The sequence below is a fragment of the Bombina bombina genome, chromosome 1 (genome assembly GCF_027579735.1).
Source record: "Bombina bombina isolate aBomBom1 chromosome 1, aBomBom1.pri, whole genome shotgun sequence".
Classification (NCBI taxonomy): Eukaryota; Metazoa; Chordata; class Amphibia; order Anura; family Bombinatoridae; genus Bombina; species Bombina bombina.
In genome coordinates this window covers 1,532,496,363-1,532,511,245 of record NC_069499.1, presented here as the reverse complement: position 1 = coordinate 1,532,511,245, position 14,883 = coordinate 1,532,496,363, and the positions used below count along the sequence as shown (strand labels likewise).

The 14,883-nt window shown below is 37.7% G+C and overlaps 1 protein-coding gene across 1 annotated transcript in view; it reads right to left on the bottom strand.

The window, feature by feature from the left end:
• DHRS7C (dehydrogenase/reductase 7C) overlaps window positions 1–14,883 on the bottom strand; it is a 107,830-nt gene that overhangs the window by 44,563 nt on the left and 48,384 nt on the right. Inside the window, exon 5 of the mRNA XM_053708498.1 lies at window positions 2,529–2,621. Coding sequence (XP_053564473.1) covers window positions 2,529–2,621 — 93 coding nt within the window. The remainder of the gene's footprint in view (window positions 1–2,528; window positions 2,622–14,883) is intronic.

Sequence of the window (14,883 nt, the reverse complement as noted above, 5' to 3'; positions counted from 1 at the left end):
CTTTCGCGATTCAGATAGAGCATGCAATTTTAACCAACTTTCTATTTTACATCTATTATCAAATATTCTTCATTCTCTTTGTATTCTTTGTTGAAGGAACAATAATGCACTACAGGGTGAGAGGGGCACCCACCCAGTGCCCTGCACTTTCTGGGGGCCCTGCACTTTCAGGATGAAGACAGATATAGGTCCCAGTGAAAATAAAAGACAAACTTATCTTAGTACTAAAAAAACAGGTAGCTATCCCTGCCTCAACTAGTTGTAATTCCATTATAAAGGGAGACAATTTCTATCACCCATATGAAGGAAAGAGGTTCAGGATAAATGGATATTAGACGTGTGAGACTGCATTTGTAGTTTATCTAATTAAGTGTCCGTGCTCCCTTGTTTATATAGGGGAGACAACGCGTAAAGTTATAGATAGACTTAGCCTGCACCGCTCTAACATTAGGTGCAATAATCGTGAGGCCCACTTCTCCGGTCACTTTTTAGAGCAAGGTCACCAAATTAGGCAGCTGAGGTGGCAGATAATAGAACAAGTACTGCCCCCCAGAAATGGCATGGATAGAGAAAGGCTTTTTGAAACAAAGGGATGTTTGGTGGATTAACAAATTAGGAACGCTAGTACCGAAAGGGTTAAACCAAGATTACGATCTTTCAGTGTTTTTGTAGACATTAGGTGAATGTAGGACCTGTATATGCTATATATGTGGCGATCACTGTATATTGTTTTTAATCTTTTTTACCAATTTGGGTTGACACTGTAACAAATATCATATATACTGTTTGTCTTTTGAATATTAACTAGCCATGTTAAGGATATTAGCTGCCAAAAGAGAATATGTAAACTATCCACTAGATGGAGCCATTTCATAAGAAATTAACAGAATGGCGCGAATTATGAGAGTTTAAAAGTCAGCTCATCAGTCTGTTTTAACCTAAGCATGATTAAGGGGTCTGTCCCCGAAATGTCACTGTTTCTTGCTATTTTTATGCTTGAATAAAGAATATTGGAACGCTGGTGCTGTGGACACATTGTCTGTCTGCCCCCTGTATGGCCCAACCCTGTCCCAGCATAACCGTATGTATTACACCTCCTGATACCATAAACACTTCTTCAGGATATATATATTGCACCTTCTCATATCTTCACCCCTGAAAGTGTAGGACCCCTGAAAGTGCAGGGCACTGGGCGGGTGCCCCTCTCACCCTGTGCAAAAGGCAGACCTGCTCCCAGTAGTGCATTATTGTTCCTTCAACAAAGGATACAAAGAGAATGAAGAATATTTGATAATAGAAGTAGAATAGAAAGTTGGTTAAAATTGCATGCTCTATCTGAATCGCGAAAGAAAAAGTTTTATGTCCCTTTTAAATGTTCTCATCTACTTGTGACAGCAGAGGGCTATGTTAAAAGTGGTGCGCTATTTAGTTCAAGTAAACTTGGCTAGAAGTAATCTTTTTGCACGCACGGGTTACAGCACATATTATAAGTAGGAAGTTAAAGTTTTAAGCACGAGCGAAACCCAACGCGCACTAACGTCAGGACTTAAAGAACCGCTAACTACAGTAGAATTACATAATTAGCCAGTGCATAATAAAAAGACAATGCAGTAACACTTACTCTGAATTTCACAAAAGCAGTAGATTTTTTTCTCTGGCAAATGTATTTTTTCTTCCATTTGCCAGCTCCCTGTGTCATGTGACAGACATCAGCCAATCACAGACTAGTATACTATACCCTGTGAGCTTGTGCACATGCTCAGTAGTAACTGGTGCCTTAAAAAGTGTTTATATAAAAAGATTTGCTAATTAAGTTGGAAAGATTCTTAAAACTGTTTGTTCTTTCTGAATCATGAAAGTTTAATTTTTCATTTTTAAGATATTGCAACCCCGCTAACTTATTCGCCCCATAGACTTCAATGGAGTGTGTAGAAGAAAAAAAACTAACATTTATCAGTCAAGCGCTAACCCGACAGGAGTTATTAATATTTCACATTGCAATGTTCTTCACTTACAGAAATGTTATTTTTATTGTGTATATATATAGTATATATTGAAAATTAAAAAAATCTATGTGGAAAACATAGGAATGTAAAATATGTGTAACGCTTCTGGTTTCACACTTTATTTGTAACGCATTGTCGGGTAAGTGCACGGGAAAACTTTATCTTAAGGCACGTTATTAAAATATTAAATATTAAAACATAATTATTAAAAATAGTAATACTGTAAAATATATATATTCTATGGACTATTTAGAATTGTTTGCAATACCTATAATAATGCTTAATAATTATTATTTTTTAACATTTCAAGATAACTACGTTTTCATGTGTGATATTGTATATATATATTGAAAATTAAAAAATAATCTCGTGTTTCATGTCCCTTTAATTTTGAAAGTTAAATAAGGTTTCTTAGCCGCTTGCATAAAAAAGCCTCATATATATATATATATATATATATATATATATATATAATGTATATGCTGTTACAAATCATATTGAAGAATATATATCTATACTTACATGCGGCACGAAATGGAACACCAAGCTTGCCTTGTATTGTGTTCACCAGCACAATTTGTCCGGTTCTTCTTGAAATCATGTGAGGCAGAATGGCTTAGAAGGTAAAGAAGTATTTCATATTAGTTTCACCTTTTGCCTTAATTATACAATGAAAAACAGATTCCATAGAACATGCAAAAAGGTGCAATTAAAAACATAATTTATTCTTACCTGATAAATTCATTTCTTTCTTGGTAGTGAGAGTCAACGATCCTTTCATTTGGGAATTACATCACCTGGCCACCAGGAGGAGGCAAAGAGCTTTCGTATATCCTTCCTACTTCGAAGAAAAAAGAAAGTAAAGAAGTCAGGGGGGCAAAGAGGTGCAAACTAGGACTGCCGCCACCATTTACTACAGTTTTTGGATGCGTTTGTGGACTCTCACTACCAAGAAAGAAATTAATTTATCAGTTAAGAATAAATTATGTTTTCTTTCTAATGGTAGTGAGAGTCCATGATCCTTACACTTGGGAAACAATACCCAAGCTGAGAAGTCCACAAAAGGAATGGGCAGCAAAAAGGTAAGGCAGGCACCTAATTACTAGGCACCACAGCCGTAAGTACCTTTCTACCAAAAGCAGCCTCTTATGAGGTAAACATCAAAATGATAGAATTTTGTAAACGTAATTTTGACTGGTGGATTTTGACCAGCTTCCAAGTAAGCTCTACGAATGATACTCTTTAACCAAAATGGCAAAGACACAGCTGTGGCTTTTTGACCCCTGCATTTACCTGAAAATAACACAAATAAACTAGATTAAACTCTTTTGTAGCCTGAAGATAAAATTTGAATGCCCTAACTACATCTAAGTTATGCAATATCCTCTCCTTGGATTAGGACATAGGGAAAGAACTATTTCCTGATTGAGTTTTTCCGTAGACACTAACATAGGAAGAAAACCCTATTTCGCTCTTAAAACATCCTTATCCTGGTGAAAAAACAAATAAGGAACCTCCCAGCAAAGTGCTAATAGCTCGGACGCTCTACGAGCTGAAGAAATAGTTAACAGGAAAAGAACCTTCCAGGAAAGAAGCTTGTTATCCAACTTATGAATAGGTTCAAAAGGAAGGCGTTGCAAAACCTTTAAAACCAAATTCAAACTCCAAGGGGGAGATGGTAACTTAACCACCGGTCTGATCCTGCATAAAGCTTGAATGAAAGATTGAATGTCAGGTAGTCTAGCTAATTTCCTATGCAACAGAACAGACAAAGCTTAAATCTGACCATTCAGGGAACTAGCGGCAGGACCCTTATTCAGGCCTTGTTGTAAAATCTGGAGAATTTGTGGAATTCGAACTGAATGCCAAGAATAACCCATTTTTGAGCACCAATAGAAATAGGTCTTCCAAACCTTGTGATAAAATGTTCTCATAACAGGCTTACGAGCCTGAATTAAGGTATCAATAACTGATTTAGAGAAACCTCTTTGAGAAAGTATCAACTGTTCAATCTCCAAGCAGTTAAATTGAGAGACTGAAGATTTTGATAAAAGAAAGGACCCTGAGACAGAAGCTCTCTCCTCAGACGTTGGACATCCTCACTAGATCTGCGTACCAAGTCCTGCAAGGCCATGCTAGGGCTATGAGAATAGCTGGAACATGTTCCTGTTTAAGGCATGCCACCATCAGTGGAAGAAGCACAATCGGAGGAAACAAGTCTATAATATTCTACCACCAAGGGTCCATCTCAAGTATCCCCCATCTGTGTGTGATACAATCGAAAATCTGATTGAGACCACTCCCCTGAATGATGACTCAAGTAATCCACCTCCCAGTGTCCACTCCTGGGCAATGAATGGCAGAAATTGTACACTGATATGTCTCTGCCCATGACAAAATGCAAGTCACTTTCTGCATGGTTAGAGCACTTCTTGTACCCCCTTGGTGGTTGATGTATGTCATTGATTGTCCGATTGGAAACAAATAAATTGAACTGAATGAAGAAAAAGTCCTCCTATGATTCCAAACTGTGCCCCAACCTGTGAGGCTGTCATCCAATAGTGATTATCTCCCACTGCAGACAGTTGAAGCCCATGCCTACAATATTTGGATGAGGATTTGACTGTCTGGTGAAATTATCCAATGTTATTTGTTGAGAAAGATCTAAATGATCCCTGTTCCACTGACGAAGCATGCACAGCTGCAGTAGTCTCAGATGTAATCTTGTAAAAGGAATAGAGTTGGATGCTGCCACCATGAGGCCTATTGCCTCCATGCATTGAGCTATAGATGAGGAAGGAAGCCCCTGAATAACTTGACAAGCTGACTGGAGTTTGACCCTGCACTGATCTGTCAGGAAACTTCTTATTGTCACTGAGTCTATAATCACTCACAAGAAACACACCATTGTCTAAAGAGTTAGAGAACTTTTGGGAACATTGGTTATCCAACCACATCTGCAAAGAAACCAAGATATTGTCCAGGTACGGAGCTACCACTATACCCTGAAGAGGAATGACAGAAAAAAGAGTGCTCAACACCTTGGTAAAAATTCTGGGAGCAGTAGCCAACCCGAAGGAAAGAGTCAACAACTGGTAATGTTTTTTTAGAAAGGCAAACCGAAGAAACTGATGGGAATCTGGATGAATATGAAAATTTGAAGGTACGCACCCTTCAGATCTATTGTTGATATTAATTGTCCCTGAAGTACCAGGGGTAGAATCGATCTGATGGTCTTCATCTCAGAAATGTGTTCAATGTCTAATATGAATGATAGCATCGCATATAAATGAGTTTGCCATTTTCGAAGCTTGAATTCTATTTTGAATCTCCTCTAGAGAGGAATCTTTAGAGACTAAGGGGCCGATTTACTAAAGTGCAGACGGACATGATACAATGTAGATTGCTTTATCTCTTGCTGAATGGAGGTCATTTATATCTGTCCCTAACTGGCCATAACATAGGAGATCATATTTACAGCACTAAAGAGGGTTCTCAAGGGTTGTGTCCTTGCTTACTAGCTCTCCTAAACATTTTTTACAATTTTAAATGATGGTAAAACATAAATTTTCTTTGCATATGTAAATCCTTACACTTGGAAATGACATCACCTTGCCACCAGGAGGAGGCAAAGACAACCTACCAGAGCTTTATCTCTTGCTGAACTGTTTTGAGCAGGTAGTTTCTGCTTGGAAAGGCTGCTGTTTTGGTCTAGGAGGAAGATTCTGGACCTAAGTCGCCACATTGTTCTATTTTTGTATTTTTTTCTATTGCACATTTACCACCTTCAACATAGCTATTGGAGTTATTTTTGGAAGTTTTTTTATCACATTGGATTTTATCACCTAGGATTCACCACACACATTTCCTCACTTATTGTTGGAACACTGTATATGTTTAAGAGACATTTATTTTTAAGAGACATTCATTTTTAAGAAACATTTGTTTTTTACTAAACCACACCGGACTCTTCCGGTCATCACAGTTGTATTTTTTATTTTTATTTTCATAATTTTATTTTTCATAATTTTATATTTTGTATTTTGTACATTTTCTACGTTTACATAGGACACTACACTTAAGATTTGCTGATCAAAGAATTGTTTAACCTGTGCTCAAATTGTACCTGTATAACCATCAAATTGTACCTGTATAACCATCAAATTGTACCTGTATAACCATCAAATTGTACCTGTATAACCATCAAATTGTACCTGTATAACCATCAAATTGTACCTGTATAACCATCAAATTGTACCTGTATAACCATCAAATTGTACCTGTATAACCATTATATCTATCTCGACCCCAGAAGGTTACATTGTAATTATTTATATATTTTTAGCTCATGGATCCATGGAGATTTTAGGATGGTTTTAATTGTATTTCCATTTTATATTGTAATAAATATGTTTTAATTTTAACACACCTGTACTCTATACATGCCTTTTTAGCTTTTTAGCGCTCACTCTATCACAAACTTTTAGTATCACGTCCGCCACACATCAATAAATTCGGACTGCATATGCTATCGGCATTTATCATTGCACAAGCAGTTCTGGGAACCTGTTAATGCAATGCTGCCCCCTGCAGATTTGCGGCCAATCGGCCGCTAGCAGGGGTGTCAATCATTCCGATCATATAGGATCGGGCGGATTGAAGACTGCAGCCTCAGAGGCAGCGGACAAGTTCATAACTACTGTTTCCCGTGAGCCTGAAGGCTCCCGCGGAAACAGGGGCATCAAACTCCATTCAGAGCTTTATAATTCGGCCCCTATATCTGACAGAGTATCGCACCAAAAAGCTGCTGCCTCAGCAACTGTTGCAATGCTCACTGCGGACTGAAACATTAGGCCTCCATGTAGAAAATCCTTCCTTAAAGGACCACTCAATGCAGTAGAATTGCATAGTTAACAAGTACGTAATAAAAAGACAAGGCAATAACACTTGCACTGAATTTCAAATAAGTAGATTATTTTATTTTTATTTTTTCTCCCATTTTCCATCTTCCTGTATAATGTGACAGACAGCCAATCACAGACTAGTATACGTATACCCTGTGAGTCTGTGCACATGCTCAGTAGGATCTTTTTTCCCCTGAAAGTATGAATATAAAAAGACTGTGCAAAATTTGATTATGGAAGTAAATTGGAAAGTGTCTTAAAACTGCAGGTTCTGTCTGAGTCATAAAAGTTTATTTTGACTTGAGTGTCCCTTTAAGTAACCCTTAAGTTTCCTGTCCATGGGGTCTTTAAAGGAAGTATTGTCCTCTAAAAGGATAGTTGTTATCTTAGCCAGAGTAGAAATTGTGCCACCCACTTTTGAGAGAGTGCCCAATAAATCCACAATGGTCTCAGACACTGTCACTTGTAACAGGGCCTTTAACCCCTCAGAAAAAAGTTGGAGGTGAACTGGGCAAGGGAGAATGAGATTACAGTACAACTGTTAAACAAGCATTACATATTTAAGCAAGAGGACATACTAGTACATCCTTTCATAATAATCAACATTATTATTTCTTCAAAAAAGTGTTTATCTCCTCAGAAACTGTAGGTATAGTCTAAGCACTCACAATTTGCTTCATATTAGCGGGATATAAGGATCTCTATATAGGTAGTGTAACTGAAACACAGTAAGATACAACTGACAAAAGAGTGGAATAAGGATACAGCAAAGGTTATCTAAATATGTGAACCTTAACTGTACTGCTAACCGACAGTCTTAAGTAAAGATTCCAAAAATTGTAATATATGCTCCAGTAATACAGTCTTAACCCCTTCCAGCAACAACAGCACAATGTAGGCACGCTGAGCCGCTCTGACATGAGCACGTCCACTGACTGCGCACCACTCTGCACTGAATGGGAAGAGGCGGTACCTGCGGCAGAGCTCCTAATGGAACGAAACAGCACTCCTCTCACACTGTGGTGAAGCGTGAGGAAAAGGCCCCTATTGAAGCCTAGACTCAGTGTCACGTGACCAGAGAGCTATGGATCCAGGTGGGGTAAAGTAAAATGTACAATTCCCATTAAGAAGTTTCACGCAGCCCCTTGTCACCCTAGTGCTAGGGAACCTAATAAAATTTATAGAGCAGGCTGGCAAAATTTGTGTAAAAGGATGAATGCCACAAACTAACCCCCATTGTGGCACTTACCCCCATGCATGGATAAGAATTATACCCTTGTGAAGGGAAGCAGGCAATCTGTGGTTGTCACTGACAGACCAAATAATCTGTGTGCTGTCACTGTCAGCCTTAGGATCCATGTAGAGAAATCCTCTGTGATCAGAAATTTGATGAGACTTGGGAACTTCCCAGTAACATCCAGATTTGCTTTGAAAGTGACTCCAATCATCAGCCAATAGAATGCGAGCTCAATCTGATTGGCTGATTGGATTGGAATATTCCTACCTTAATTCCGATTGGCTGATAGAATCCTATCAGCCAATCGGAATTCGAGGGACGCCATCTTGGATGACGTCCCTTAAAGGAACCGTCATTCTTCAGTTGGACGTCGCCGGAAGAAGATGGGTCCGCGGTGGAGGTCTTCAGCATGGAGCCGGTCGTCATCGGATGAAGATAGAAGATGCCGCTTGGATCAAGATGGTTGCCGGTCCGGATTGCCTCTTCTTCCCGGATAGGATGAAGACTTTGGAGCCTCTTCTGGACCTCTTCAGCCACCGGATGATGGATCGCCAACCCCCGCTTGGGTTGGATGAAGATTTTGGAGCCAGGACGGATCGGTGATACCTGGTGAGGTGAAGACAAGGTAGGATGATCTTCAGGGGCTTAGTGTTAGGTTTATTTAAGGGCTGGTAAGGTAAAAGAGCTTTGAAATGTAGTAATTTAGAATAGGGTAGGGCATTTTTTATTTTGGGGGGCTTTGTTGTTTTATTAGGGGGCTTAGAGTAGGTGTAATTAGTTTAAAATTGTTGTAATATTTTTCTTATGTTTGTAAATATTTTTTTTATTTTTTGTAACTTAGTTCTTTTTTATTTTTTGTACTTTAGCTAGTTTATTTAATTGTATTTATTTGTAGGAATTGTATTTAATTAATTTATTGATAGTGTAGTGTTAGGTTAATTGTAGGTAATTGTAGGTAGTTTATTTAATTAATTTATTGATAGTGTAGTGTTAGGTTTAATTGTAACTTAGGTTAGGATTTATTTTACAGGTAATTTTGTAATTATTTTAACTATTTTAGCTATTAAATAGTTCTTAACTATTTAATAGCTATTGTACCTGGTTAAAATAAATACAAAGTTACCTGTAAAATAAATATTAATCCTAAAATAGCTATAATATAATTATAGTTTATATTGAAGCTATATTAGGATTTATTTTACAGGTAAGTATTTATCTTTAAATAGGAATAATTTATTTAATAAGAGTTAATTAATTTCGTTAGATGTAAATTATATTTAACTTAGGGGGGTGTTAGGGTTAGACTTAGCTTTAGGGGTTAATACATTTATTAGAGTAGCGGTGAGCTCCAGTCGGCAGATTAGGGGTTAATAATTGAAGTTAGGTGTCGGCGATGTTAGGGAGGGCTATTTATTATAGGGTTAGTGATGCGGATTAGGGGTTAATAACTTTATTATAGTAGCGCTCAGGTCCGCTCGGCAGATTAGGGGTTAATAAGTGTAGGCAGGTGGAGGCGACGTTGTGGGGGGCAGATTAGGGGTTAATAAATATAATATAGGGGTCGGCGGTGTTAGGGGCAGCAGATTAGGGGTACATAAGGATAACGTAGGTGGCGGCGCTTTGCGGTTGGCAGATTAGGGGTTAATAAGTGTAGGCAGATGGAGGCGACGTTGAGGGGGCAGATTAGGGGTTAATAAATATAATACAGGGGTCGGCGGTGTTAGGGGGAGCAGATTAGGGGTACATAAGGATAACGTAGGTGGCGGTCGGCAGATTAGGGGTTAAAAAAATATATTCGAGTGTCGGCGATGTGGGGGGACCTCAGTTTAGGGGTACATAGGTAGTTTATGGGTGTTAGTGTACTTTAGAGTACAGTAGTTAAGAGCTTTACAAACCGGCGTTAGCCCAGAAAGCTCTTAACTACTGACTTTTTTCCTGCGGCTGGAGTTTTGTCGTTAGATGTCTAACGCTCACTTCAGAAACGACTCTAAATACCGGAGTTAGAAAAATCCCATTGAAAAGATAGGATACGCAATTGACGTAAGGGGATCTGCGGTATGGAAAAGTCGCGGCTGAAAAGTGAGCGTTCGACCCTATTTTGAGTGACTCCAAATACAGACGGTAGCCTAAAACCAGCGTTAGGAGCCTCTAACGCTGGTTTTCACGGCTAACGCCAAACTCCAAATCTAGGTCTATGTTTGTCTGTTGATCCCACTAGCACCCTGGCAGTTGTTGCATGGAGTAAGAGTGCACATCTCAGCTATATTCATATATACACTATATATATATATATATATATATATATATATATATATATATATATACAGTTTGTGAATAGTTTTTAGGTGTCATTGTAAACTGTAAAAGGTGGTCTGCGGGATCTCTATGTGTTTGGGTCAATCATATACACTTAATGGTTTTTTAGAGTTTTTTAGCGTTTTTAAATAAATTCAATTATTCAAAATGTTTTAAATATTTCCTATATTTCAAATAATTTAAATGGTACAAGATCCAATATGAAGCAACATGTACCCTAATACGTGTTTAAAAATAAGTAACACATAATAATACGGGAACAGGATAAGTGTGTCTATATCTATCGACACAGGTGTGTATTAAGTGCACTGACAGTTACTAGAGCTGACACACAAATTCCCTTGTTGAAATCCGGTCCTGTAATGACATCAATTTTCTGACGCTCGATCTTATGGCCAATCGGCTTCTCAGCCGGGTCAGTGGGTGTGTCGGCGTCCTCTTACAAAAATTTTGTGTCGCGGATAGTTCTTTTCTCAGTCAATATTACAGCCTCTGATGAAGAAGGTAGCAACTTTTTAAAGCCTTCAAAACGCGTCAGGCATCTCACTAATAAGTGCTATATTGAATGACTAACCGCAGACCACCTTACATTATTGATATTTTGTACCATATATATCTCTCTATGGGCATTTTGGGAAAAATCTTTTACGCACCTTTGGGAGCATTACCCACTACGGAGTGATTATATATGAGCCTACTTGTTACCTTATCACATTGAGGGTTTTAAATGTGAGTGCAAATTTCTACTATTTCCTGTGCAGGGTGTTTTAAGCCTAATAAATTGTGTTAAACATCATAGCACTATTATTGCACTTTATTTCTTTCTTACTGCCTTAACTTGACAAGGGATTTTGGACTGGAAGGATGTATAAGGGATCGCTTATTGAGGACCCACGCTCTACCCTTACCTCATATTGATTGAGGATAGCTCTTGTGAGTATATCTCTATAAGGGCTTGTGTTGGTCCCCTTCACCTATTGGAGTGTTTTAAACCTATGGGACTATTGGCTTATAATATCACGCACCCCTCTCTGATATCTATCAGTTCTTCCTTTTTTATCCAATATTGTTATCGCTGATTTGCATATTTTGGTTCATATATATTTTACAGGTGCTCATCTGTTTGTTATGTTAGTTTAAAATAAATATTAATAGTATATCATATATCTCAAGTGGGTGCACATTTGGGTGTATACATATTTTACTCATTGTATTCCTTATTGGTCATTAAGTCTTTAAATATAGTGCATTGACACCCCTCTGCTGGCGGCCTATTGGCCGCGAGTCTGCAGGGGGCGGCATTGCACCAGCAGCTCTTGTGAGCTGCTGGTGCAATGCTGAATACGGCGAGCGTATTGCTCCCCGTATTCAGCGAGGTCTGGCGGACCTGATCCGCACTGTCAGATCAGGTCCGCCAGACCTTGATAACTTGGGGCTATTGTATTTATGTTTTAATTTATATATTTACACTTATGTATTTGAATTTTATGTTTGGATTATACTCCGATTCTGTGACCACTATACAAGAAGCTTACACAGGGCATGCCATGTAATACAGCACATTCTTTTTCATATCTCTTACTTTAGAGCAATATACATATTTTTTAATATATCTATGTATTGATCTTATAATGTTGTATGGGTAAAATACCATTAATTAACACCCATTAGTACTTGCTTCTTATATATCTATTCATTTCTTTCTGTCTTTTTGCATTGTATTATATTATATATTATATTTTATTGTGGGGTCCCCTGTGTTTGCGCTCGGTAGGCTTCAAAGCTTATAGCACCACTTGTCAGTGGTATATTCTATTTATATATATATATATATATATATATATATATATATTATTTTTATTTGAATAATTTTTTATTGAGAGTTTTTCATAATGACAACATAAAACTATGACATATACATATTGCAAAACATAGCAATGATTGTCTTAACAACAATATGACAGGAAAAGAAAACATATAATGAATGCCAAAATACATCTGAAAACCTCCTTTTATGTTTTTTATAGAATACTGGAAGTAGCTATTATTCCAGGCCATAGTGCTAAAAGACGCTCTGAAAGAGCACTGTAGCTACTACATAGACCCAACTTATTATGCATATAATTGAATGCTTCTTATTGTTAAAGGCAGGGTCATGATACCAAGAGCAAAATAAAGAACAAGGGGGAAATTAGGGAAATGTCAGCGGGTAAGCACCGCTTATACAAATAATTTTTCTATGTAACAATATTATTACGTACTTGAGTTAATTGATGAAAATAATAGGGATAGCAATGTAAATAGCTATGGTCAACTACAATGGGGGGGCGGAAGACCATAGAAATGTTAATTGACTAGGTCAATTAGTAATCATAACATAATGCGTGGCGTGTAACACTAAGCTATACGGGAGTTAAGTGTAATTTGTAATGAGTATCAAGAAAGAGCAGGTATAGCTCCAGTCTGGTTAGGATGAGATCTATGTTTCATTATTGGAGCATTTATGCAGTATCTCCCCTCAGGGATATTGTCACCACTGGACAGAGACGGTAAAGGGATGGTGGATATGACCCGCTCACAGATGTAGAGCGGGAAAGGATGAGGGGAGATACAGTCGGTAGAGAAATGTCATGGGAGCTAGTGGCTCTGTAAAGCAGAAACCCGGGAATATTATGGTAGGTAAAAAGTAAGAATATATAGGGAATAATAAACAACATGTAAATATGGGCTATACTATACGGTATTAAAGATAAATGTTGGGTATAATTGTATATTAATCCTTTAAAAATAAGTATAATGAAATCATACTAGTCATTAGGTATATGTATAGCTAACCCCTTTCCATCATAGTAGTATAGGGTCTAGCAGGTATAGGTATATAGTTGTAGTACAATAGGAGAATATCACTAGAAGTACAACGTGAATTGTGGTACAGAGGCATATATCAAAACCTATAAGCAGCTATAGTAGTCTATGAAATACCTATAACAATAGCAAATAATAGTACTACTTTAAATAGAATTATATATACACTACTGAAGAAAATGAGCTATCAGCAAGTGGTAACTACATCTGATTTAAAGCAAGGGGTTAACACTATAATAGCATATCACCAAATTCTCCTGTGAAATTAGATCTATCGAGACACTTGGACATACCATGCGTCGAGATAAGTAAATAGTTAATTACAGAATTGGGGGGATAGGATGGTAAACTATATGAATAATAAACTATATGCACGTGGACATTAATCCCAGTACTAGTAACATAGCTGAACCTATGAGTAATAAGTATACAATACACTATGGGGAGCATGACCTATACAGGCGTATATAACGTAAATATTCAGGCCCCGGTATAACTTAGCATTGAATAGCCCAAAATATATCTAGCATGGGGTGAATATAACACTCAGAATATATCCTATACGGGGTTAATATGTTAATCTCATATGGACTACGTAGTCACCATAAGACTAATGAACTAGTTTAGGGGTACCCAGGACTGTGAAGTACCAATGAGTCAGGGTGGCGTTATACTATTTATATATATTCAATCGTCTCAACACGTATAAGACTAGCAGAGTATTCCCCTGTATAAAAATGCAAGAGGCAGTTCAGTGTGAGGGGGGATTTGTAAGTCATATAATGATATTATCACACTAGTTACTTAAAGACTCCATCACAAGTTATTTGAGGGAGATTTGTGAGCCAGAACTAACTCTGTACCGTGTAATTATCCATAAGGCTTGGGTGATTCCATTTATGGAGAGGTGAAAATGTACAATCACATAGAAACTGGTCCAGTACAATAAACTGGAGCTAACATAAAGTGATATAGCTCTGTTGTGCTTCGCTACGTCAAATAGATGTAAGGATAGGAATAAATAGCCTAGGCTGTGAGGGGAAAAGATATCTATCTTTAAACATACTTTGGACAAAGCTATAAAACGTATGCTAACTATATAAAAGCATGTGAAAGGAAGCAATCTGTCCTGACAGGGGTATTCCCCGGATTTAACTGCACAGGAGTTATTAACTTATATCAGCTATAAGGTGTTGGAATAATTGCTGCTGTATCTACCCAGGCTACTGCTGCAGCATAACTCTAAATGAAAGAGGGTGCATTGGTGTTTGTCACATATCTGTAAAACAGTAGTTAACATAGCTGATCTCACTTCTCTTAATAAACTGGCTGCATATACTATAGAAACCCTTCAGGGACAGTATATATAGTCAAGCAATAAATAATCTTCCTGCATTTTGCCGCTAGTGTGTTATGTACAAGAACATGCAGGGCTGAACTTATTCAAGGATATACTGTGGTTAAGTCGGCAGTAATAAGGAGCTGGGCAAAAAAGGAATGCAAATCTGGCGTAGTTATGAGGTGTGTGTGCAAACTCAAGCTATTAGATAAGCAT